The sequence below is a fragment of the Apis florea genome, unplaced genomic scaffold (genome assembly GCF_048593485.1).
Source record: "Apis florea isolate Af1SG1 unplaced genomic scaffold, ASM4859348v1 contig_3367_pilon, whole genome shotgun sequence".
In the NCBI taxonomy this organism is placed as follows: Eukaryota; Metazoa; Arthropoda; class Insecta; order Hymenoptera; family Apidae; genus Apis; species Apis florea.
This window is the reverse complement of record NW_028256746.1, coordinates 6,957,323-6,984,268: the sequence shown is the minus strand read 5'-3', so window position 1 is coordinate 6,984,268 and position 26,946 is coordinate 6,957,323. Positions and strand designations below refer to the sequence as shown.

Here is a 26,946-nt window from a genome sequence, read left to right as displayed (position 1 = left end):
AGTCATTTTTACATTAATCACCATTTTACATTAATTTTATATAATTTTATTAATTTTCTTATTTCAAGTGTACAAATATATATTTCAAAATCATAAATTCAAATACATATAAAAATGAATATTCGTTTCTTTCTTTTGATATATCGTATAGTTGATTCGTATCAGTGTAGACAAATAAATATTTTATTTTTTTTATGACAAAATTTGCCATAAAAATGCAGGTATATATTAATTAATTATTACGATTATTAATTTTTTTATTGTCATATAAAAAATGATACGATTTTATTTAATAAAATTTGAATCTATTTGAGTAAAGAGCTTTTCAATAATATTGTATACTTATTTCTGTTTTGGACATTTATGTCTTATTAACTTTACATATCGTTTGATTGAATCTCAAATAAGATATAGAATAGATATAATATTTAATGCATTTTTTATTTATTAAGATTTCCTTATCATTTTAGTTTCATTCCCAATATTATTATTATTCATATTAGTAATAATTGAAATTAAAATTAAAATTTTAACAAAAATTGCAAATAAGAAATAGAACAAATATTGATATAAATTAATTATTTATATGTTTATATATATATTTATATAAATTATTGTGAGATAAATAATTGGAATGATGGTTTCACGCTATTATGTACATTTTTTTAATTATAAAAAACTTTGTATTAAACAAGAAGAAACCAGATTTAGAAATCAGAAAAAATATTGTTATGCATATTATTTATATAACTTTTATTTTTTAATTTATTTTAAAATAGATGTTCATTTCGAATCGATTATAGAGTAAGATTAATTCATAAATTAGTTGTGTAATTATTATAGATTATATTTTTAAAAATAAAATTAAATATATTTTTTAATTAATTAAATTTAATTTTTTTTTAAATGTTTACAAATTACAAGTTTTTCAAATATTTAAAAATTATTTATATTTGAAATAATTATAAATTAAAGAATTGAAAAAGAAATGATAAAAGTGTATTCAATTCATATCTCGTACTTCATTTGTGGTTACGCGCTAAAAGTAAATATAGATAAAAAAAATAAATAATAACAGAAAGATAGAGATAATAAAAATTGAGCAATTAATATCATTCACAGAATGTTTCAAATGAAATATAGAAAGAATAAGAAATAGGATAAAAATAAGATAAAACAAACTATGAGCACCATCTCTCAAATATCTTTTTAAATCAGAATAAGAATTGAAGATCAGTGACATCTTTTAAATATTAGAAACATCTTTTCAATAGTATTCAATATATACTAGTAATTTTTAATTTTTACCCTATTTTACCCTGCTTTTGAAGAAATGTCTTTAATATTCAAGAGATGGCATTGATAATTTATTCTTATTCTATCTTTATTTTTCTCTCATTATTTTATCTTTTCTATGTTTCATATTCTACAAATGATTTTAATATTTTAATATTTTAATATTTTTAGTCTATTTTTATTTTATTATTTGCTCTTTTTTTTCTATTTGCTGTATAAGATTTATATATTTAAGAGGCTCCAATATCTGATTAATTTTATTATAATGATTAATAATTTTTTTATATATATAGTGTAGAAGTGTATATTTTTTCTGTAAACAATATTTATACACAAAGTATAATACATTTTAAAAATATATTTTATATTTTCCATTATCCATTAAAAATACATTTAATGGAATAGTATCGAAAGTTTTTGTGAATCTATGATGTCATTAAATTTCTTATTAATTCATTCTTCCTCCTTCCTATTAAATAGGATATCTCTATTTCTATACGCATCTTTTTTTGTAAATCTTAGATACTTTAAATTCATCTTCATTTTAATGAATTTTTAATACTAAGTTACTGTTTATTATATTATTTTTATTTATTCCATCATTAATTTCATAAATATAAAATATCGTAAATTTTATATATTTATTTTTTCTTATATAAAATAAATTATTAAATATTATTACATTATTTATTATATTATTAAACATTATTTATTATTCTCTTAATTAATTTAAATAAATCAAAACAGAAATGTAGATAAAATGAGTAGTTAATATTTGTTATGTGAATGTAATAGCAAAGAGATCATGAGATTGAAGATTTTGAATGAGCGTTTACACTACGAAGAAACGGGACTTTCAGTTTCTTTTGGGAGTTTGTGAGTGGAACGTCGCGAGTGTAACGGTCACGCTAGCACGCGTGTGAAAGTTTTATCTTCCGAGCGCCCAGCCTCCTTCATACAAAGTTTATTGACATAGAAAGAAAATTGAAATAGGCTTGCTTAAAGGTACTTAAAAATATATATATATATAAATTTTAAAAAAAAAAAAGTAAATAATTTAAAATTCAATTTACAATTATAAGAATTAAGAATTACACTTAATTTAATTGTTTAAAAATATTAAATTTTAATTCTTCAATTAATTATTTTTTTATAAATCGTTTCTAATCATGGATTGTTATTGATATTTTTCTCTTTGAATTTTTTATTTCTCATGTAAGTTAATTTTTAGAATTTTATACAATTATAAAATTAAGAATATCAATACAAAAAAATTAATATTTAGAAATATTTATATATTATAAAGATTTTATTTTTAATAAACTTTACGAATAATTTATAATATATTATTTTTCATTATTTTTTATTTTAATTATTAGTAATAAATATTTATAATAGATATTAATTATTTATTATTTATTATATAGCACTTTTAATGATTCAGCTCTTAAATATATACATAACTTTTTTAAATTTTATATATATATATTTAAGAAAAATATGAATATATAGATAATATTTTTATTTTAATTCTTTAACAAATTAATTAATTAAATTATAAAATCAATGAATATGATTAAATATAATATAACATTATGTTTTAATAATAGACAATGTTTTATATATACCTTAAGAACACCTGCAGTATTGCATTTGCATTGATTATATATTGTTTAATTAGTTAAGATTATACATTGTTTTAACTAGTTATTCTTCTTAGAATATATATTTCCAAAAGTTCATTCGTTACTCTTATTTAGAAGTTTGTTTTTATTTTTAATTTTAATTATTCAATTCATAAAATTCTAAAATATTTGCGAATGACTTTTTATTTTGACTATTCAGTTAACTCTCTTTGATTTTTTTTCTTTGATAAAAATTTGCAAAAAAGATCATTTTTGTTATTTTACTAAAAATATGTTACATTAATTTCACGATTTTTTATATAAAAAATTTTAAATAAAATTTTATCTAAACAAATTAATTAACTACAGTACAACTATTAGATTAATTATAATTTAAGTGTATACATAATAACAATTTGAATAAAATTGATTTAGAAAACGAATATGTATATACATTTAAAAAAAAAGTGTTATATGATAGTCTATAATAATAAAGGAAAATGAATACTCAATAGAATATATATATGTATACATGTTAGATTCGAACGATGTAGAAATATGAGATAATCAATGGTTCACGAATCATCATCTTATTCGAAAATTCAAGGTCTATTCAATTTCGATCTTTCTCAACTACATATCCCGGAAAATCTTTAATCATTTACTTTCATAAATTGTTAATCATTACTCTTTTGTAGCTTAAATAAATTATTTTATTTTTGTTGTAATAATATAGTAAAAATTTTAATGTTTTGTAAAATGTAATATCAAAAATTTAAAGTAATTTTAATTAATAATTTAAAAAAATATTTTCTTCAAATTATTCAAATTTTAAAATCAAGCTTTAGTAAAAAACTTCAATAATAAATTAGATTAATTTTTTTCATCTGTTTTTGATTTTAATCAACTTTTCATATCTAAATTTTTGTTACGAATATTAATTATTAATTCTGTATTAAAAATCTAATGATTTTCATTAGGATACATTATATGTTTCATATAATGTTTATAATATATGTTTAAAATATATAATATATTACAAAATAAATATATTTTAATTTAAATTGAAAATAAATTATAATTACATAAATATAAGAATAATAGAATTTCCATGTAATTTATTTTATTAATTATCGTTAATTATATATTGTTTTGATTGAAAATATTCTTAATAGTTTTTAATTATATAATAAGTTATCTTTTATTTATAAAAAATATTTTATGTAATAATTTGAATATTTATTTCTTAACTTCAGTATTCTATTTATGATTTGAATAACTACATTTCAATAAAAAATAAAAATAAAAAATAATTAATATTAATAAGAAGAATATTAAATTACGTATTTTTCTTTGACTATTGCATCGTATGTTCAAGGTACTTACTTCAAACACATATGAGTACTTATATATATAGAAATAACAAAACTCACATAATCTGATTGTTCGTTGAATATGTAGATACGCTCATAAAGCAATTGTTATTTTTGTACTTCTTTTCGTGAGAAAAAAGCTATATTATTCTTTGATTATTTACTCCATTTTAACGCTAAATTTTATACATATATTTATTATTGATATGAAATTTACATATATGAAAGCTATGTTTTGTCAAAGATTAATTTTATTTTTTTTGTAATATTAAAAGAAAATTCTTATTAATATTATATAAATTTGTATCGTATATTATCAACCAATATTTTCAGATTTTTATTTTATTGCACAGTTATAAAACTATATGAATTAATTATTATATATTAATATTTACATCATCATTTGTAAAATATATATTTATTATTATTAAAATATATATTAAAATATATTAAATATAAAAATATATTAAAATATATATTTTTTATTAATTATCAACTTTAATATAAAATAAAATATATAATTCAATAATATATTATTTTTATATTGTATTTATTTAAAGTAAAAAATAATAAATTAATTTATATGTTCAAATATTTTCGTAACATTGTAAAACAATGTAAATTTTAAAATGAAAATCACATTATTACAATACTAATTTTATAGAATTTTATATATATAGAAACTAAATAATTTATAATTTAACTAACTCTTCAAAACTATCTTAAAATGAATATGAAATAAATTTTTGATTACTTTTATAAAAAAAGAAATAAAAGAAGAAAAAAAAACAAAATAAAAAAAAATAGAGAAAATTTATCTAATTGTAAATTATACATAACATTTTCATATAATATCGTGAAAGTTTTTTCATATCTGTTAACTAATTAAGAAGACAAGTTTGCTCCTTTCAAATGTAGGAAAGTAGTATAATGGAGAATTGCGGAATTTATTTTCGAATCATGGGGCAGTCCGTTTTCATATGACGAACCTGAATAAGTGCGAGTGAAAGTTTGTAAGTTAAATATTTTTTGTAACTTCGATTTGTAGACTTCTCACAAATTTTCTATCATCTTTTATAATGCTACTGGTTAATTCATGTTTATTATTATCTTAAATTGTTAAAAACCAAAATCGTAGAATTATAAAACAAAAAATCAAATAAAGAAATAAATAAAATCACTTAATAAAAATAAGTGCAAGTTACAAAATACATAATGAATTTAATATCTATTAATTTATAATAGATAATTTATATATTTCTTATAAAAATTTTGAAAAACATTATATTTCGATTACATAATATATCTATGTAATAACTTTTGATTGGAATTACAATTTCTCCAAGTATAGGACTTTTAACGTAACATCAATCGACATTCCAGGGTGTAATACGTGAACATCAGACAGTGAGCTATAGTGACGTGAAAGTGGTCGACTAAAAGAGGCGGAATGCAGAGTGCTGGGCGCTGCGGTGTGTACACTGATCCATGGTACCAGGTAATTGGAGTACCATGTTTATATGTGTTTGTACATACGTGAATCATACTTTTGATATACTATAATTATCAATTCATTAAATATTCAGTTTTATCTGATATTTTTAAATATTCGTTTTTTTATTTAAAACTTGTTTTATTATAACAATATCTTATTCTTTAAATTACAATATTTCATAATTATAAATAATTATAAATTGAATTTTTAATAAAAATCATAATTATATTGCACTTAATTATTACACATAATATAATTATATATATAATTATATTATAATTAATATGTTACACTTTAATATTATTTTGAATTATAAAATAGTCAATTATATTATAAAATTTAAAGAATATAAGAGTATGAAAATAAGAATATCAATATAAAAAATAATGACAAAATTGTTTTTCAAAAAATTATACAATAAAACATAATTATTGCAAAAATTTTGCATTATTTTATATTATCATCGGTTTATAAAGAATGTCCTGAATAACGTAATATTCATTTCACGTTGTCCAATTTCTTACGTGAACATGACAAATGTGAAAGCGACCTTGAAACTTTGGAACATCCTTCGCATCAATACTAATGTCCAATAAATATCTATTCAAAAAGATTTCTCTCTAAATCAGATTATATAGTTAAAATTTCAAATTTTAAAAAATTTAAGTTATAATATTAATATATTAATTTAATCAATTATATAGTTTTCTAAATTATAATTTTTTTTCTATAAATATAGAATTAATGATTATAAATTTAAACAGAGTTTAATAAATCAGTTTTTATAAAATTTAAATATATCCTTTATATTGATGTTTAAATGATAATTATATTGAAAATAATATTTATATTATTATATATATTTTTATATATATTTATATATTTTTTACAGTGATAATATTAGATAATATTAAAATATAAAAAAATGTTAAAAAATTAATGAAAATGAAGGAATTTAAGAATGAAAGCGAACAACTATTTGTTCGAAGTCAATTATTCTAGAGAAGCATGCAGCAATGGTTATTGGATGAACCTGTATCTGATTTATGCAGCAACGATTATTAACCACAAATTATTAAGGTATGAATGTATAAATATATACATTATTTAAATAATATACTTAATAATTATCAAAATTTTTTTTTAACAATAAATAAATTTTAAGAGATATTATATATATAAAATTCTTTAAATATTAATTTTTTTTTAAAGTTCAATTAATAGCATTATTTATTCGTTTATCTCATTTTATTCATTTCATCTAACATAAATTTAAAATTGTTTATAATTAAATAAGTTTGAACCGATATTTTTATATACTAAGTTTTATATTTATTTTGGTTTATATAATTTAAAAGTGTTCTATAAATATATTAGCAATCTTTATATAATTAACATATTATTAATATTCTATATAAATTTATGACATTGTTAAAAATAAAAGATACGTTTTTTAAAATTTCAATTGGGAATTTCACATAGGAAATATTATTGAACCGTAACAGGGAATGCTGGAACGCGGGAAATTTTATTCCAGTGCGGCAATCGCAACGGTTTTGGCAGTTTCAGATGAAAACCAAACTAATTCTGACAGTGAAACTATCAAATTGTCTTTACATCCATCGAATGAAAGATTTGCTTGCAATCTCCATAATCTGTACGCTATACCACGAGCCGATTTACACGAGATAAAATGGTAAATTAAATTTCTTCATTCTGCAATATGTAAATTGTTATTCAAAATATAAATTATAAATAATATTTGAAATTATATGATAAATATAATATGATAAATAAATATTAAAATAAAGTAGAAGAAATTATCTTCAGGATGGAAGCTGACTCGTTAGATGTTTATGTTTCAAGATTTATAGCTAGTTTGTCAACTATAACACGAAATAATCTAAGAAAATGTTGCCGAACTTCGACCTGTTCTGGTTATTCCAGTCATTCTCCATCATTATCAGCTGATTCATATTCTTGTTATACATCAGCAATTTCCAATCAAAATTTTTTTCGACGTGTATCTTTGACAATGAAGGACCAATTCAATGGAGGACTTGCTGTAATTCATGAAAGTGAGGCAATTCCACGTCCTATTTGGCCGACCACATTTTTTAATTCGCGGGAACTTTACCAAAACAACGAAAATTCTGAATATGATAGTAAGTAGTGATACTTTTGTATGAAAAATAAATTCTTTTTTATATTAAAAATATTGAAATGTTCATATTGTGATTTATTATAATTTATAATAGCTTTATATACATGTTGCGGATGTAGTTGCGCATACACCTATTCATATTGCGATTGGGATTATGAAAAATCTATAAATATGTCAGCACAAGAAGTCCTTCTTGAATTATCTCAAACATTGGATTCCATGATAGAAGGCAAAAATACTATGACACCAGAAAAGATATTACAAAATATTTCATATCAGGTTGCGCAAGGAATTGATTTTAAAGGGGAGTTTTATGAATATGTTTATCATAATTCTTCTTTTTTACCGAGCAAACGATCATTTTTAAATGATACGAATCCATATGAATTAAGTTGTAATAAAAATTCATCGTCGAAAATCAATCCAGTAAATTCAAAACTTTATAATAATACACGAAATTCTCATCTATACAATCCTTGGTATACTTGTTTATGCACTTGTGAACATACTTGTAGATTTCTATCTTCAAAAAATGACGAAGAAAAAACAATGAGTGATGAATTGAAGAGAAAAGAAAATCCGCCTCTTATGCTTTTAATGGATAATCAATACCAAAAAATAAAATCAGAATTATTACAAAACAATATAAATAATTCTAAATCGTATTGCAAATGCTTAAATCATTCAATTTTTCATAATAAAAAAATAAAAAATATATATATGAATCGTTATATTAAAAATGATATAAAAGAGACGATTAATATCAATGAAGAAACTAAACAGGATCGGAATAAAATTATTTCTAATGATCCAGAATATTCTAAGGTAAGTCTATATATGTACACTTTTAAACTATAAAATAATTTCAAGATAGATTTTTATAATTTTGTAGTTGATGAATGTTTCATTAATGAATGAACATATTTTTACAAACGTATACGAGACATAAGCATTTACTTTAAATAAGTAATTAAATAAATATACAATTTAAAAATGTTTTTCTTGTATATAATAACAGCGCAAATAACAATATTCACAATATCAATATAACAAACGTATCAAGACTAATGTTTCAGCAGTTGGAGTGCAGTGACGGTGATTCATTCAACAAAGATAGAATCTTCTCATCCAATAAAAATAATTGGGATTATCGTATGCAAGGATTCGCTGAAAATTTAGATTTCACGCTTGATGTTCCACGAGCAGAACGTTTGGGTCATGTAATTGCAAAAGCAAAACGAAAACGACAATGGTGCAGACTTTTAACTGCCTTCTTTGGACTAGTCTTTTTTGTTTTAAGTGTTGTCATTGTCTCCTTATCCGTAACGAAAGGTCGTAAAGTATTTGGAAGTATGTAATGTTATTTACAAATGATAAAAACTTAATTGAAATACTCTAACAATTATAATAGTAAATATATTGACTGATACTTGCTTTATTTTTAGTACCTTACCCAAGTACTTTACGTATTTTTAGTACCTTATATCACTAAGTTAAATTAATAGGATAATAAATCCTATTGGCAATATATGGCTGTGACCATGTTCTCACATATGAATATTAATATACAATATATATAAAAAGTAAATAAAATAATAAATAAATAATAATGAATAAAAAATAAATATTAAGCGATAATTAAGATAAACAAAATGAAAATTATTTATAAATATTCAAATTATATGATAATAAATTTGAATAAATAAATAAAAAACGTAATTTTAATATTAATATTCTTTTCAGTATAATTATTTACATTTTTATAATTTATTGTTTTTATTAAATTAATAATATCTAATTAATGATTGAAGATACTTATCTGTCAAAAAAATGCATATTTTAATTTGCAAAAAAAAATTTTTGTTTGTTCACAAAACATTATTTAAATTATCTATTAAAATCAATAATTGCGCATGCTTTTACGAATGAGTATACAGTACAAGTAATGTCAAATATAACTTGATGATCTGTTATTATAATAAAAAACAATATATGCAAAATTAAAGTCTTAATGAAAGTATTAATATTAATAAAGTTATTTTAATAATTCTTTTATATTTAAAATAGTAAAGTAAATTACATAATTATAAAATTAAATATTTAATACTTAATATAAAGGTTATATTGATTTATATATTTTCGCATTATCTGTTATTTACTCAATCGTTTTGTCAATAATAAAAATTTTATTTGTGTGATTTAAGGTATGAATTCAACTTTTATCTATATCAATTATTGTGAAAGTGATTATATGGAAAAATGAAATGTTTATCGAATTACTTATTAGTTATAATATTATCTATAACCTATATTATTTCAGATTTTAAATAAAAAATGGTATGTGTACCATGTGTGGCTATACCTATATTTCTCATTATATGGAGATTTTTTATACAACCATTATTTATAAAATGGTGGCAGTTTAGAAACAAACAGAAAGAATTAATAAATAATGAACAACAACAATTGGTGAAAGAATGTAAAAATGGAGTTTGTACATTATCATGGTCAAAAAAAGAAAATAAAAAATTTGATTAAAAAGCTTTAAAATTTATAAATACCATTTTTGTTTAATACTTTATTGCATAATATCCATTAAATTTTATATTTGTTTATAATTTTTTAAATAATTAGTATTCTATTTCATGCAAATTGTTTATTATTAATATATGTCAATGATATGTTATGTATATTATTCACAATAAATATAAAACATACATAAATTCATATTTTATATTTTAATATAATTATTTATTATCTTACATCGTATTTTAAATAAAATTGAACTCTTTTTAAGTAATAAAAAAGGATATTACGTTTATTAGTTTAAAATACATTATATGTCACTTAACAAACACTTAAATATCAATAAAAAGTTTATTCAGAAATTTTTTTTAATGTACATTCCTAAGTTCCACTTCAAACATTAATGTACTATTACCAGGAATGACGGGTGGTGAACCTTTTGCACCATATCTATAACAAATATATTGTTTGTAAGAAATAATAATATATCTAAAACAAAAACAATACATTTAATTTATAAATAACAATAAGTAATACATACGCCATAGCTGGAGGTATTGTAATACGACGTTTTCCTCCAACTTTCATTCCTGCAATACCAATGTCCCATCCTTTAATTACTTCACCTTTTCCAAGTCTAAATTTAAAACCATCTCCGTGTGTTGTTGCATCAAACTTTTTTCCATTTTTCAAACGACCTACATAATATACAGACACAAATTTTCCATTCTTAGCAATAGAGCCATTACCTATTTTTAATTCTTCTATTTGCACTCCACCTTCTACTACTCTTTTTTTTTGATCAGTTTGAACATTCACTTCATTTTGTTGTTGTTCTCCTTTATTTTTTTCTTGTTTTATTTCTTTTCCATTTATTATTAGTTTATCTTCTCTTTTTTTTTGTTGCTGTTTATTTTTTTTATCTTTTTGTTGAATCTTTATCTTTTTTTCTTCTTCATCTTGTTCATTTTTTTCTTCATCTTCTTCATCTTCTTCAGTTTCTTCTTCATTTAATAATGAATCTTCATCTTCTTCAGAGTCATCAGAGTCATTTTCTTCATTTACTCCATCAAGTTCTATATCTTCATCAGAAGATTCAGCTTCAATTTCTTGTTTAAGACGTTTAACATTTTTCTCATTTTTTAAAGAATCTGTAGCTTTTCTCTTAGATTGTTTGTCAAGTAATTGTGGTACCTGCTCATCTTCTTCTTCTTCTATCTCATCTAAATCCAAATCCTCATCAGGTATTAAATAACCAGTTAAATGAACCTGACCATGGCCATGACATATGAATGCTATCGTAGTTCCTTCTTGAAAATTTAAATCAAGTGGTACCTGCCATGTTGAGCTCTTTTTTAAATTGCATAATAAATAACTACTATTTTCATAATATAACATTACTTGTACCACATTGTCATCTATAATCAATAAAATTTGAAATGATTTAGAGAGAGAAGAATAATTCAATATTTTAAATTAATATATTTTAAATAATAGAATAATTTATTTTCTAAATTTTTATAAATAAAATTTAAATACAACGTAATTTTACCGGCTGTTGAAAGATTTAAACTGGCCATTGATACATGGAATGATTTTTCAACGGTCTGTGTATACCGCTTATTTGGTTCTAATATTAAACCTGAAAAAAAGAATAGAAAATTATCATTATTATATTATTTTATAAATTATTACATATATACTATTTTTGATAAAATTTTTTGTTTGCAATACAGCAGTAGTTTTTCGAAACCACATGGCGACGCCATTTTAAAACAGTTCATACCGGCAAATTTTGGATTTCGTCACAGATATTTCGACTTTAATGATTATGCTTACCCCAAAACATGTTGTGTATAATTATATAACTTTTATAATAGAGAAATGAAATATTAATAATTAAACTTTATATGCAAATAAATTGATAATATATATATATATATATAATATATATATATATATATATATATATATATATATATACACACACACACACACTGAGTTTGTACGACCAATTACATATATCAGGTACTTCTATGACCTCGCGCCAAGTAATGAACAACTTAGACTTCATGCAGCGCCGTTACCTAAGTCAGTTTATGTCATGAACTAAATTTTTTATAGATTTAACATTATGTTTTAGTAACAGTAATAAAAATTTAATAAATTTTAAATTATTTTTCTATTTTTAATAATTAAAATTGAATATTAATATTGTCAATAAAATTATACTGATTTAAAATTTAATATTAAAGTAACCATTTTTGAAACTTTCAAAATTTTATTTTATTTCTAATTTTTTAATAACTATTTTTGAATTTATATTTATTTGATTTGAATTAAATTATTTTGTTTTGATTTGGAATTATGTAAAATATCATATATATTTCTGATCAATGATATTTAAAAATATTTTTTACTATTTTTTTTTTATTTTCATAATTCAAAAAATTAATGAATAATTTTTCAAAATGAAATTGATACTTGTTAATTATTATCTTAATTCGTATATATATATATAATTATATAAAAAAATTTAAAAGAATTTTCTTTTTATTTCACTATGATTAAAAAACATTGGATAAATCTAATAATTTTATATATAAATATGTGAGTACTTCATTCTTTAAGATACGTTTTTATGTGATAGTAAACTTTTATGATATATTATATACGACTAAATATTATATATTATTATATATATTATTATATATATTATTATAAATTTATATATAAGTATATATTATATATTATATATTTAAATATGATTTGTCAAAATCCTTAAGTCAAATTGAAAAGATAATTAGAAAAATGTGATATTATTTATAAGAAATATATAATTTAAAATGAATAGTGCATTAAATATATACTAAATAGCAATATACAAATGAGTTACACATTTGTTTATGAATAATTTTTAAATAATAATGGTGTATAATGCATATTATAAAGAAAATAACTTATTAATAGAATAAGAATAAACTTACAAAAATTATTTTATTTTATAATTAATAGTTATGAATAAATTTTTCTCATTACTATTTTTTTTTAAATTAAAATAAGTTATAAAAAATAATTAGCAAGATTTCAATTAAAATTTAATTTTTTTGAAATTATAATTTTCAATGTATACAATATATTAAGCATTATTTAATGATAAATATTATAATATAATAAATTTAATAAAATTATAAAAATAAAGTAAAAATAAAATAAAAATTAACAGATAATAAAGTGAAATATATATTTTATATTTAATAATAATTAAATTGCATTTTATATAATATTTATTAATATTATATTAATATTATATATTATATAATATTTTAAATAAATATCATTATATTGCTTCCATTATTATTTTATTAAGATATAATATCATTATCATGTAGAATTATTACTTTATTTTTGTTTTAGAATAATTTTTATTATTAGGATTTAGAATTATCTAAAACCATGAATATAAATATATATTATCTAAAAAATCATGATTTTAATAAAATTAGATGTCGCATTCATAATATTGAATTTATTATTGCGATTAGTGCTATTACAATTATATAGTATCACACAATGAAAATCATAATTTTTACTATCGTGAAAATATACCTTTAATATTACCCAATATACCAATTATTAATATATTTTTTCAGTCAGTCTTAACTGAAGTTGTCGTTATGATTTAATTTATTTAATTTTAATAACTGGATTTACTTCATCAAATGATATTCAATCATATGGTACAATTTAAAAAAATTAGTTAATATAATTTATATGACGATATATATAAGATATATATACTAATAATATAATATAATAATTTATTGTTATAGTTTGTACAAAGTTTTTTATTTTAAAGATTTTGATAGTGTTTTGAAGATTTCGTACAAAATGATGATGGATTATTTCGTTACAAATAATTCTTTAGCTCCTGCCCCTATGGGAATTCAAAGCACAGCAGGTGCCGTGCCTGTAAAAAATGATAAAGGTTAATAATTAGATATAATAATATAGTATAGATTTATTAATATAATCTAAACCTAATTACAAAATATAAATATAATGTATAAAATATAATGATTATTGCAATTAAAATTTATTGTACTAAATTAAATATTGTAAATATTAAATATATGATATTTAAAATTTGTTTAAATTTATATAGGTGAACTTTCTATGAAAAAAGTAAAAGTACATCGTTATGTTTCTGGTAAAAGACCTGATTATGCACCAGTTGCTAGTTCAGAAGAGGAATCTGAAGAAGAAGATTTTTTGGAAAGACGTGTACATAAAAATTATGAAGAAAATGAAATTTCTACAGATACTCCTATACATTCACAAATTAAAATATGTGATGAAGATGATCCACGTATAAGGAGATTAACACGTTTAGAAAAACAGAAAGAATCAAATACAGAAATTCGTGCAGAAAGGCATAGACATATACATGAACCAGAATTAATTGAAGTTGAACCTGAAAGAACTCGAGAAAGAATTAAATTAGAAAGTTCAGATTCTTCAGAAGATGAAGAATTATCAGATTCTGAAATTGAAAAAAGACGAGAAGCATTAAAACAAAGAGTTTTATCTAAAAAAGAAAATGAAGAAGAATTAATTCATGGAGAAGAAGATGAAAGATCAGGTGATACTTCAGAAGAAAGCTCAGAATATGAAGAATATACTGATTCAGAGGAAGAAACTGGACCAAGATTAAAACCAGTTTTTGTACGTAAAAAGGATAGAATTACAGTAATGGAAAAAGAGAAAGAAGCAATGAAACAAAAACAAGCAGAAATTGAAGCTAAAAAAATGGCTGAAGAACGAAAACGACAAACATTACGAGTATATAATTTATAATGATATAAATAAATTAATAAAAATTATTATATAGATTTTTTCTAATATTATTTTGTTATATAGATGGTAGAAGAAGCAATAAGAAAAGAAGCACAAGTTAATAAAAATACAAATGACAATGAAGGAAAACTTGAAGATGTTTGTACAGATGATGAAAATGATGAAATTGAATATGAAGCTTGGAAATTACGAGAATTAAAAAGAATTAAACGTGATCGTGAAGAAAGAGAACAGTATGTTATTAGCAATAATAAACTTTATATCTATTTTTATATCTATCTTTTTATAAACATATTTTTTTAGACTTGAAAAAGAACGACTTGAAGTTGAACGTATACGTAATATGACGGAAGAAGAACGAAGACAAGAAGCGCGATTGAATCCAAAAATTATTACAAATAAAGCAGCCAAAGGAAAATACAAATTTTTACAGAAATATTATCATCGTGGAGCTTTTTATTTAGATAAAGATGATAATATATTTAAACGAGATTTCTCTGGTGCAACTTTAGAAGATCATTTTGATAAAACAATTTTACCAAAAGTTATGCAAGTGAAAAACTTTGGACGCAGTGGTAGAACTAAATATACTCATTTAGTTGATCAAGATACAACTCAATTTGATTCTCCATGGATTTCAGAAACAGCACAAAATTTAAAATTTCATAATAATCAAGCTGCAGGAATGAAACAAGTATTTGAACGACCATCATTAAAAAAACGGAAAAACGAAAATTAATCAGGGTACGTTAAATAATTTTAATTTTAATATTTAATAAAATTTAATTTAATACATACAATTTGATATATGAACATTAATAAATTTGTAATTAATAAATTTTTTGTCAGTATATATTATTACAGATTTTGAATATTAAATATGCAATAATTTATAGATATATATCATTTCTTTTAACATTTTTTACTATTTTTATCTATCTTTTATACAACAAACTTTTTAATGCTTGTTTTGCTGCAGCACATTTTGCTTGTTTCTTATTTGTACCAAATCCATGAAAAAGTTTTGTTTTCCCTTCAATTGTTACTTTTAGAGGTATCATAATTGTATTTGTATTTTCAACAATGGTTGTTTTTCTGAAACAAATATATAATTGTTAACTAATTTTAATAAAGATAAGATATTAATTAATAATACTTACAAAAATTGTGGATGTGCACCTTGAGTTTCATATAATATACGAATTGGCTGTTTCGGAATATTTTTGCTAAATTCATCTAAATAAGAACATTATCATATTGTATAATATGTTTATTTATAGTAAAATATTTTAAAAATATTAAATTATTTTTATATATACATACCAATTTCTTTATGCATGATGGAATATATTATTTCCCATACAACCATAAGATTTTTATTACTATCCAAGTATATTGCACCTATTATAGATTCAAATATATCCCCTAAGACTTTTGGAACATCTACATGTTCAGCTATATTACATTCACTTTCTTCTAATAAAATCCATAAAAGCTAAAAATTCAGAATATACTTATAAATAATATATATATATATAAATAATATATATATAAATATATATATATTTATATATATATTATTTATAAGTATATAAAAAGTATATGATATATATATATATATATATCATAATACTTCAAAATATATTTAATATTATTTTATTAAAAGTAGAATACCTCATCATTTACAATATGATTTCTTTCTTCTTGAAACTTCACAAATCGCTCTATAATATCATTTAATTTTGGAGAATAACATAACAATGCAATGTGTAATCCATGTCGAACTGTCAAGCATGCAAAAGTAATATTATTCACAAGAGCAGATCTTAGATCTGTTAAAGAACCAGGATTTAAATTTCCGCAATTTTCATAAATATAACTTGTAATTAAAAAATCTGTAATGATACATTAAGTAAAATATATTAGTATTTTATTTATTAATGAATATTAAAAATAATTTTTAAAACAACATTCTATTACCAAGTATTGCATCACCAAGAAATTCTAATCGTTGATAACATTCAGTCATATGATTTGCTGAATATGAAGGATGTGTAAAGGCCTAAAGTATTTAAATTCTTAAGCATCTTTTTATAATTTATATTTCTTAATTAAATTAAATCACTAAATTAAATTTTGTAATTTTATAAAATGCATTATTAATCCATCAAAAATTCTTAAATTATTTTTTCTTTATTATTAAAAATAAAAATAAAATTAGAAATTACCTGTAATAAATATCCTCTATTTTTAAATTTGTATCCAAGCTTTGTTTCTATTTCAGAAGCCCAGGGCATAAGAGAATTTATATCTCCTTTAGAAATTATTGGATTTTCAGAAGTACCAAATAATAATGTATTTGAATCAATTTCATTTGGTAAAATTTGAAACCATTTTAATAATGTTAAAGTATCTTTGATACCCATATTCTATTAGAAAAAAGTTATTTATATTAAAAAAAGTATATTTATATTAAAAAAAAATTATAACATTATTTTATACTTACTCTAAGATATACACCAATCAATGCTTCTACACAATCAGCTACTGCTTTATCAGAAACAGTTTGTATTCCAAGATAATGCTCCATACCAGTTTGTGATTCTGCTAATTCCCAATTTAATACTTTTTGTTGTATTAAATTTTTTGTGGTTTCAGTCATAAGTCCACTAAATTGTTCTTGTTGAGATATTTGGATTTCATATAAAACAGTTGGTGATACCTTATATAAAATATTTTATATACTTAACATTTTGTGAATTTTAATTAATTATATTTTATATTATATTGAACAAATTATTTCATGTTATAGAAAAATTATAAAAATTAATTTAAATAAAAACAAAATAAATTTTAAATAATTTATTAAAATACATATCATAAATTATAAAATATAATATATAATTCTATATCATATATTTAATTTTGTTTTACTTAAGTAAACAGATTTTTATAATTTTTAAATATTTTATAAAAATTATAATATTTGAAATATTTTTCTATTATATTCTGGTAATCAGAAGAAAGAATTTCTTCATTTTTAAAATATTTAGAAAGAACTATTGATTATATCATTATATTAAATTTTATTTATATATATATATTTGTGATAGTGTATATCATTATTGTCATTATATATTATTGCTAGTTAGATAAACATATAAAGACATTCAAATAAAATAGATAACCAGATCTAATAATTATTTTTTTTTATAGTTTATATGAACAGACGATCTTGCATCAAGATGCTTTCAAATAAATAAAAAAAAATTGTATCTATAATTATTTATTATATTTTGTATTAATAATATTGCATTAATAGTAATATAATGAATTCTATATATTATTTTTTTAATTTCATACAAATTTTTTTAAAAGTTTATTATTAATTTTTGCATAGAAATTTTCTTTCTTCTAAGAAGTTATTAATTATTAAAAATTATTATAAAATTATTAAAAAATTATTAAAGATTATAATGAAAAAAATAAAAATCTAACGCTTCAATAATAAATGTTAATTTAATAATAATGTTATGTTGTTTATACATAATAAAACGATTTTTAAACAATATCATAATATTAATTTAATAATTATTAATTAATATCATAATAATTTTTTTATAAAATGTTTTTTATAATTAATTTAAACTTAATTTTATGCCACAAAAATAAATTTTTACATTTATTATTTTATATTTATTTTTACATTTTTTGTTAAATATAAATAAATTTTCATTTAAAAAATGATGAAAAATTTTTTATGAATTTTATTTAAAAATATTTTTATAAATTATTTGTATAAATAAAATATTGCGTTTTTATTTAATGTATGTATTTTTATTTATTTTTACATTTATTATTATTATCGTGTATAGATATAATATAGATACTATATAATTTTGTTCTATCTCAAGAATTAAGAGAATCGAATAATTATATATAAGAAAAAGTTGTTAAAAAATTGATTTCTAGAACAAATTTAAAAATCATTAAAATGAAAAATGCGTCAAGTTTTTAAGTAATTATCATTTGTTTAAATGTTTTTATTAAAAATTTTTGATTTATTGATTTAATTTTAAACATGAAAATAATACAAACCTTTGCTTCTAATAATACATCTTGAAGTTGCCTAAATACTGTATAAGCTGGAGCAATGAAATTGCTTAAAGGTACAAAACTATCAACTTTCATGCGTCCTGGAATGTTTTTTTTAATTCCACAATAATAGAGATTACGATTCCCAATTATTTTTCCTTTTATCGTAGTTAAAGAACCTTCAGCATATTTTGGAAATTGGTTATATAAAAATAATGATATAATAAATTTTAAATATGAATCTCCTAAAGTTTCTAAACGTTCTAAATTAAATGCATCATTTCCTAATTTAGTAGTTAATGCCTATAAAAATTTATATTTTCATAAAATATAATAATATAATTGATTATATTAAATGATTAGATTTTAAGAAAAAAATTAAGAATGTACTTACATACATAACTTGAACAGGATCTGGACCACATGAATTTTTTAACATTAAGATTTGTAAAGGAGGTACTGGTATTAATGATTTATTTAAGAAATTAGTTTTATTTCTTTTCTGTAAAATTATAATTTTTATAAATATTATGAACAAATATAATGTGTAAATATCATTAATATTGTAAATTTTTAAAAATATAGATTTAAAAAGAATATGCAAAAATGTAGATATGTGAAAAAAATTATAAAATATTACCATTATATTATTATTTGAATTAAGTGTTTCACTCATAAAGTGATAATAATGTTCAATTTGAATTAATTGAAGATCTTCAAGGTGTTTGAACAAATTTGGTGGTTCTTGATATTTTGACCATGGATATTGATAGATTTCTGTATTTAATACTGTACAAAAATAAATTTGAAACAAATTTTCAACAATAATAAATTGTAAATCAAAAAAGTAAAATAATAAATATATAAAAAACTATAACCATCTATTTCTGGTCCATTTAAAACTGGTTCTGATTCCAAAATATCAATATCTTCTGTAACATTTTCGGACATTTCAAATGATTCTTCCTTTTCTTCTTCATCAGTTATTATTAATGGAACCCATTTATTATTTGATAATAATCCTAAATTAGTTTCTTTAGCAATAGTATATCTTAAATCTTCTGCAACTAGAAGCTGTGAAATTCTGTGTAAAATAGATGGTAAAATTGTTGCTTTGAGCCAATACAAAGCTGGAAAATTAATTTTAGTACATAACTCTGGGACTAAATGCTCTTTCATATTTTTAGGCAAATCTACATATCTTCGATTCTTTGATTCACTCTGCATATGTCTGTATATAAAAATATAATTTAATTATGAATGAAATGTATTTAAAAATTTATACATTACCTAGGCAATATATAATTTATTGTTCTTGATATTGCTTTTACTTCTAACATTGGTTGTTTTAAATTTTTTATTGTTAAACCATGTTTTTCTTTATAATAATGAGCATATGATAAAAAATTATCAGTTGGGAAACATGAATTTGGTGTTATATCGTCACAAACTTGGGTAACAATATATGTCTCTGCAGCTCTATAGTTAGGTTTAACTAATGTTAGTTCATAATCAGTGGATTTAAAATCAAATGGAGCTATTGGTGATATATATTCAATACATTTATAGTGTTTTATAACTTGCCAGTTTATGTTCCATTTTTCATCAACTAAAAAATTAAATTTTAAAATATTTATTATTTGTATTTTTTCATTTATTTAATCTTAAAATAGAAAAAAATATTTAAAAATTTCTAATAGAAATCTTTTTTCTTATATCAAGGATCTTATATAAAAAGAAAGAGAATAAACATTTTTATTATTTATATAAAATTTTTTTTATATAAATAATAAAAATAATACTTACCTGGTGTAATTAAAAAACAATTATCAAAATTAAAATTATCAAATACCATAAATGATTTTATAACTGGTATAATTTCACTAAATATCAAAGTATGAAAAACTTTTATGAATCTAACTTCTTCTTCAGATAAAATCATTGTTGCATGATTTACTTTAACATCAACATTTAATTCACCAATATTCATAAAAATTGGAAAAGATGGTATCTGTAATAAAAATATTGTGAAAATAGTCATTATAATTATAAAAGAGATCTAAAATTATACCTGTGGCATTTGTTTTGCAGAAAGTATACCAAAACCTGCACTATTACATAATAAATTATAAAATACTAAATATCGATTATCATCATGTGGTACAGGATATTTAGGTATAGCATGAAGAATATGAAGATAAACTGTATTTTGTGGAAGAGGAAATGCACTATATAAAGCTGATGGAAACTATAAATAACAATTTTAAAAAGAAATATTTATTATATTTAGTTCTATAAAATAATTAGTTTTTGTACTTTACTTGTAAATGATGATGTCGTTTTTTATGATATGTTCCAAATAAAATAGTTTTTTCTGAATCATTTTCATCAACCCAATTTGGAAATAAATAATTTAGGTTTTTTAAAAGTAATAAATTTTCTGTAATTGGTTGTAATTTATCAGTTAATTCACCAATTTTATGTAATTCTATACACATTTTCATAGCAGCAGATCTTTTTGCACTATTAACAGAAGACATAAAATCACCAAAAATGACAGTTTTTAATGGAGATGCAATTGGTAATTTAAGAGAAACCTAAAATATATTTAATAAAATTATAATTCTTATATAAAAAAACGAATAACCAGAAAAATAATTTAAAAGATTATAATTTATATATATAATACCATATATTGTATGCGATCATTTATTGTATTATTTAAAATTTTATATAAAATCCAAATAGGCGATAAACATGCAAATTTTGATTTCATTAAGGACATGCAATATTTATTTATTAAATGAATTGCCGTTTGCTCAGTTATACAACATTTTTGTCCTTCATTACTAATGACAACGTATGGCTGTATTTTATGTTGATATAATTCATTTTGTATTTTATTTTCAGTTGGAACATTACGTTCATTAGTTTTATTAAGCAAAAGCTAATTAAAAAATAAAAAATTAGTAAATACAATAATTTTAATTATTTTTATAAATAATTTTAATAAATAAATAAATTTTAATTATTTTATAAATTTTTAATGTTTAATAAAAATAATTATATAATACCTCTTGTAAGTATTGTTCTATTCTTTTAAATTCATTATATCGGCTTATAAACCGTAGATTTCCTTTGTCTAGTAATAATATATATTGACTATGTACATGACGTGCTCTTCCTTTACTTTGAATATATGTTCTTACATCCATTGGCAAATCATATCTTATAATTAATGAACATTTTGGTATATTTACACCTTCATCTAAAATATCTGTTGCAACAATACAATTTGACAAACCATTTTTGAATCTGAAACAAATTTTAACAAATTGTATATTTCAATAATTTTTAAATAATATATTTATATTTAATATATTATATTTATACTTAAAATTTGCATTATATTAAAAAAATAATTTTTTATAAAATATACCTATGTAAAGCTTCCTTATTCCATTTTGATATGCATAATGATTCTTTACAATTTCTATAAGGATCATTTGAAAAACCAATAAGAAATTCTGGATGTAAAAATCTATATTCTTCATTATTTTTAGATATATTCTAAAATAATATAAATTATAAAATAATGAAAAAAGAATGATTTAATATATATATATTCTTTTTTATATATATATATATTATAATATATTTATATAAATATATAAAAATTAAAGAATTATTGATTACTTTTAATATTTGATATAATAATTTTGCAGTAAATCGTCGTTTTACAAAAATAATACAACAAAATTCTTGATCTTTAGTTTTATTATTATAATGATCTTTTAATATTTTAAAAAGTGTTCGTACTTGATCAGATGAATAACTGAAATTACAAATTATATTTTTTTAAAAAATTAATTTATGTACTAATTATATAATTGCACATAATTATATATTACATTATATAGTACATTTATATAGTATATTATTCATAAACATTAATAATTTATAATATTTATAATATAAAAAAATTAATAAAATTAACTTACTTGTAAATTTTTTCTATTTCTGTATTATTTTTCATTTTATTTTCTAATAATTTTCTACATTTAGTAATTTCTGTTATAATATATTCCATAACAATTATAGTTTCCTAAATATAATATATTATATTATATAATATTAATAAAAAATAAAAAAATTGTCCTATTCAGTAATTACATACCACATCTTCTATATTCTTTTTTAAACATTCTAATTGAATTAAATGGAGTAATAAACATTTACTTGCACCATAAATTCCTATATTAAAAATAAAATTTAGTAAATTATAAGATATATACATTTATTTTCAATTATTTCTATAAATTATTTTATATATATTTTTATATAAAATAAAACACATAATTGGAACCATTGTCATTTGTTTTATAATTATTAATAATTTATTATATTATAGTATATCAATATTTCTAATAAAAATAGTAATGAAATAGTAATTATGTTTATTTTATATTAAATATTTTTTAAATTTTTATCTACTATAAATTATTTTTAAATTAATATTTATTATAAGTATATAATGAATTATTAATAAAATTAATAGTAATTATAGTCTATAATAATAGTACATTATTTTGTTCATTTATTTTAATAAATGAATAAATATTTTAATATTTATTTTAAATTATATATTTATTTGAATCAATTTTTGTTAAAATTATATATATATATATAATATATACATACCTGTATTTGAAAATTGTTCTTTGATATTATTTAATATGGATAACAATTTTTTATTTATAGATTTTGGTCTAAAAATTACACTTGATTCATTATATTTGAAATTATCTCTTAAAATTACACAATTTAAAATTCTCACTGTTTCCTGAATAATATTATTTATTTGCTTCCCAACATTATCTATTATATACTGATCAAATTCAATAATTTTTTCATTTGGATTTGTATAAAAAGATGTTATTGCTGTAACTACTTTTGCATGAAATGTAATTTCCAAAGACTAGATATAAAATAAAATTTAAATTTAATTAATTATTATTGATAATTATTACTTAATTAAAATATATATATAAATATTTTATTTGATACAATTATCTCTCAAATTATACAGCATAGGAATATTTCAAATAGAATTTATTTTGTTTTTTAAGAAGAATATTTTATTTTGTTATATCATAAAATTTTTCTAAATGATACTTTTAAGATTTCAAAGTGGTAATTTATTTTATCATGATTGTATTGTTATATTATTATAATATAATATAATAATATAATATAACTAATAGTATTAATTAATTATTAGTTAATAAGAAGATAAGAATAATATGAAAAAATCAAAAATATGAATAATTTATGTTTATTTTGATTTCTAGAATCAATCCTTTAGAGATATTCCATGTATATATATTAACATCTTATGTAATATATTTAGATATAAAAATAGATATAAATAATTATATCTAAAGATTCTAAATATATATCCTGTATAAGTGAGAAATTATGTATTTATTTGTAAATAAAATTTACAAATAATTATACAAATAAAATTTACCTCAATAACTGAATGTATTTTTTCTAATTTTACATTAGAATTTAATAATGTTGCTGAAAGTCCTAGTACTTTTGGTTGATCCTCCTTAGAATAATTTTCAAAATATTGCATTATTTGTCTCATAGGATGATCATTTACTGCTCTATGACATTCATCAAAAATAATTAAATTTATTCTATTCAGAAATATATATCCATGGCAGAGTGCATCTATTAAAATTTGTGATGTCATTACTAAGACCTATAATATAATGTTTTTAAAAAGTTTATCAAATAGACAATTTATGTAATTTTATTAATTTATATATAAAAATTATTAGTAATCTTTATAATAATATAAAATATAGTATAAGCAATATTTGTACATTATTATATTTATTACATCATTTACATTCTTTAATTAATAAGATCCAAGTATATGAGATGATAAAAAAAAGATCTGATACTTATATTGTATTCGCAGAGAAATAAAAAAATATCTAATAAATTTAAAACAATTCTTTTCTTATAAAATTTTGAATTCTATTAAATAATAAATGTTGATTCTATAAGAAAAGGAATATTTTAGGATTTATGTTTATTATTCATTTTTTATTTCTTTTTATAAGTATTATAAATATCAAATCAAATTTTTTATATAATTTTATATAAATTATATGTATAATAGTACTTTCATATAACTATAAAAATTTGACATTATATAAAAGTTGTAAAATGTAGAATTAGATAAAAAAATTGATTGAAGCTTGATTGAAAAATAATATATTTATACATATAAATAATTTTTTTGATCATTATATACCAATACAATCAACTTTTAATACCTTATGCTCTTTTAATTGTGCATTCCATTCTGTATTTGTCCAAACATCAATTCCTATATCTCCACTAAGTGCTGCACAAGACAAACCAGTTAATCTTGTAATATATTCACTTTGTTGCATGACTAAAGGTACTGTATTCACTATAAATACAGTATGTTTACCACCTTCGTCATAAGATCTAAATATAAAATACAGAATTTTAATAATTAATATTAAAATATAATTATTTATTTGTTACATCATATTTAACATATTATTCATGAACATACTTCCTTATATCTGCACTTAATTCTTTTATAAGCATTACAGCAATAAATGTTTTTCCTGCTCCTGTTGGTAAATAAATAATAACATTTTGTTTACATGCAATTTCAAACAATTCAATTTGATAAGTTCTTGGTATAAATTCATTCACATTATTCTCCATAATCTAAGGAATAAAAAGAAATATTTATACATATAAATTTATGTAAAAAAATATATATAATATATAAAAATTGTAATATGTTTAAAATGATTAATATTTACCAAAATAACAATTTTAACAAATAAAATTAATAATATTTAATTATTATAAAAAATATAATTTCATGTCATTGAAATATACATATATATATAATTTTTATTTTACTAATAACTTTTTTCACACTTTATTTTTGTTTTTAAAAATTCAAGAAGTGACTTCACTAAAATCATAAAAACTCATAGAAATCAGGGAACTCCCTGATACTGTTAACATCTGATTATCATCCCGTGTTTGAATAATAAGTGATTCATAGAAATTAACATTTTAGATATCACAATCTTTTCTAGATACATTTTCTAATTTTCAAAATTGGTAACACTGTTTTTACTTTTATACAATACTAAATTATTACATTATTAATAATTACATTATTTAATCATACAATAATAAATGCATAAATATAATATAATTAAATTATTTTTCTAAAAAAATTAATTAAATATACATAATTATTTTAATATTTATATTTTAATGCATAAATATTATAATTATTACAATTATTTATAAAAGATGTAAAAAAAGTAATGATATTACTATATAATAATATTGTTATTTTTATTTCATATACAGTTTTTTACTAATTGTAATAATGTTATATTAATAACTATATAATTATATAGTTGTGAAAAAATAGCT

General features: G+C 19.5%; 4 protein-coding genes across 14 annotated transcripts; 2 read left to right on the top strand and 2 right to left on the bottom strand.

The window, feature by feature from the left end:
- On the top strand, positions 1-10,676 carry LOC100870201 (uncharacterized). 4 transcript variants are annotated; one of them, XM_086912188.1, is made up of 10 exons: positions 1-221; positions 2,092-2,301; positions 5,213-5,307; positions 5,678-5,792; positions 6,682-6,869; positions 7,295-7,485; positions 7,620-7,954; positions 8,048-8,778; positions 9,030-9,303; positions 10,274-10,676. In XM_086912188.1, exons 6-10 carry the CDS (start codon positions 7,298-7,300, stop codon positions 10,282-10,284), a joined length of 1,539 nt encoding a protein of 512 aa, XP_086768314.1. In that variant the 5' UTR covers positions 1-221; positions 2,092-2,301; positions 5,213-5,307; positions 5,678-5,792; positions 6,682-6,869; positions 7,295-7,297; the 3' UTR covers positions 10,285-10,676. The 4 variants fall into 4 exon arrangements, with proteins under 4 accessions (XP_086768314.1, XP_086768313.1, XP_086768315.1 ...); XM_086912189.1 differs by lacking the exons at positions 1-221; positions 10,274-10,676 and adding an exon at positions 9,399-9,664 and having other exon boundaries at positions 2,169-2,301; positions 7,327-7,485; XM_086912187.1 differs by lacking the exons at positions 1-221; positions 5,213-5,307; positions 10,274-10,676 and adding an exon at positions 9,399-9,684 and having other exon boundaries at positions 2,155-2,301; positions 9,033-9,303.
- A 66-nt stretch (positions 10,677-10,742) lies between these two features.
- On the bottom strand, positions 10,743-14,185 carry Fkbp39 (FK506-binding protein 39kD). 6 transcript variants are annotated; one of them, XM_086912194.1, is made up of 4 exons: positions 14,089-14,185; positions 12,032-12,121; positions 11,021-11,897; positions 10,743-10,929 (listed from the first exon to the last, which is right to left on the bottom strand). In XM_086912194.1, the coding sequence occupies exons 2-4, from the start codon at positions 12,057-12,059 to the stop codon at positions 10,848-10,850; spliced, it is 987 nt and encodes a 328-aa protein (XP_086768320.1). In that variant the 5' UTR covers positions 12,060-12,121; positions 14,089-14,185; the 3' UTR covers positions 10,743-10,847. The 6 variants fall into 6 exon arrangements, with proteins under 6 accessions (XP_086768320.1, XP_003697073.3, XP_086768321.1 ...); XM_003697025.4 differs by lacking the exon at positions 14,089-14,185 and adding an exon at positions 12,319-12,451; XM_086912195.1 differs by lacking the exon at positions 14,089-14,185 and adding an exon at positions 12,214-12,356.
- Mfap1 (Microfibril-associated protein 1) lies at positions 13,819-18,194 on the top strand. 3 transcript variants are annotated; one of them, XM_086912191.1, is made up of 6 exons: positions 13,819-14,219; positions 14,339-14,467; positions 14,645-15,321; positions 15,400-15,569; positions 15,640-16,080; positions 17,621-18,194. In XM_086912191.1, the coding sequence occupies exons 2-5, from the start codon at positions 14,371-14,373 to the stop codon at positions 16,073-16,075; spliced, it is 1,380 nt and encodes a 459-aa protein (XP_086768317.1). In that variant the 5' UTR covers positions 13,819-14,219; positions 14,339-14,370; the 3' UTR covers positions 16,076-16,080; positions 17,621-18,194. The 3 variants fall into 3 exon arrangements, with proteins under 3 accessions (XP_086768317.1, XP_012346664.1, XP_086768316.1); XM_012491210.3 differs by having other exon boundaries at positions 13,940-14,219; positions 14,313-14,467; XM_086912190.1 differs by lacking the exon at positions 17,621-18,194 and having other exon boundaries at positions 14,089-14,219; positions 15,640-16,431.
- Positions 16,100-26,575, bottom strand: Dcr-2 (Endoribonuclease Dcr-2). Its single transcript, XM_012491204.3, has 26 exons — positions 26,313-26,575; positions 26,054-26,214; positions 25,785-25,962; positions 24,962-25,201; positions 24,133-24,409; positions 23,609-23,685; positions 23,433-23,536; positions 23,128-23,266; positions 22,871-23,001; positions 22,506-22,746; positions 22,121-22,378; positions 21,753-22,028; positions 21,503-21,679; positions 21,238-21,442; positions 20,722-21,040; positions 20,310-20,662; positions 20,072-20,220; positions 19,826-19,933; positions 19,435-19,734; positions 17,843-18,058; positions 17,565-17,765; positions 17,317-17,398; positions 17,011-17,231; positions 16,660-16,831; positions 16,497-16,572; positions 16,100-16,431 (listed from the first exon to the last, which is right to left on the bottom strand). Exons 2-26 carry the CDS (start codon positions 26,209-26,211, stop codon positions 16,272-16,274), a joined length of 4,818 nt encoding a protein of 1,605 aa, XP_012346658.3. The 5' UTR covers positions 26,212-26,214; positions 26,313-26,575; the 3' UTR covers positions 16,100-16,271.
- Positions 26,576-26,946: the final 371 nt, after the last annotated feature.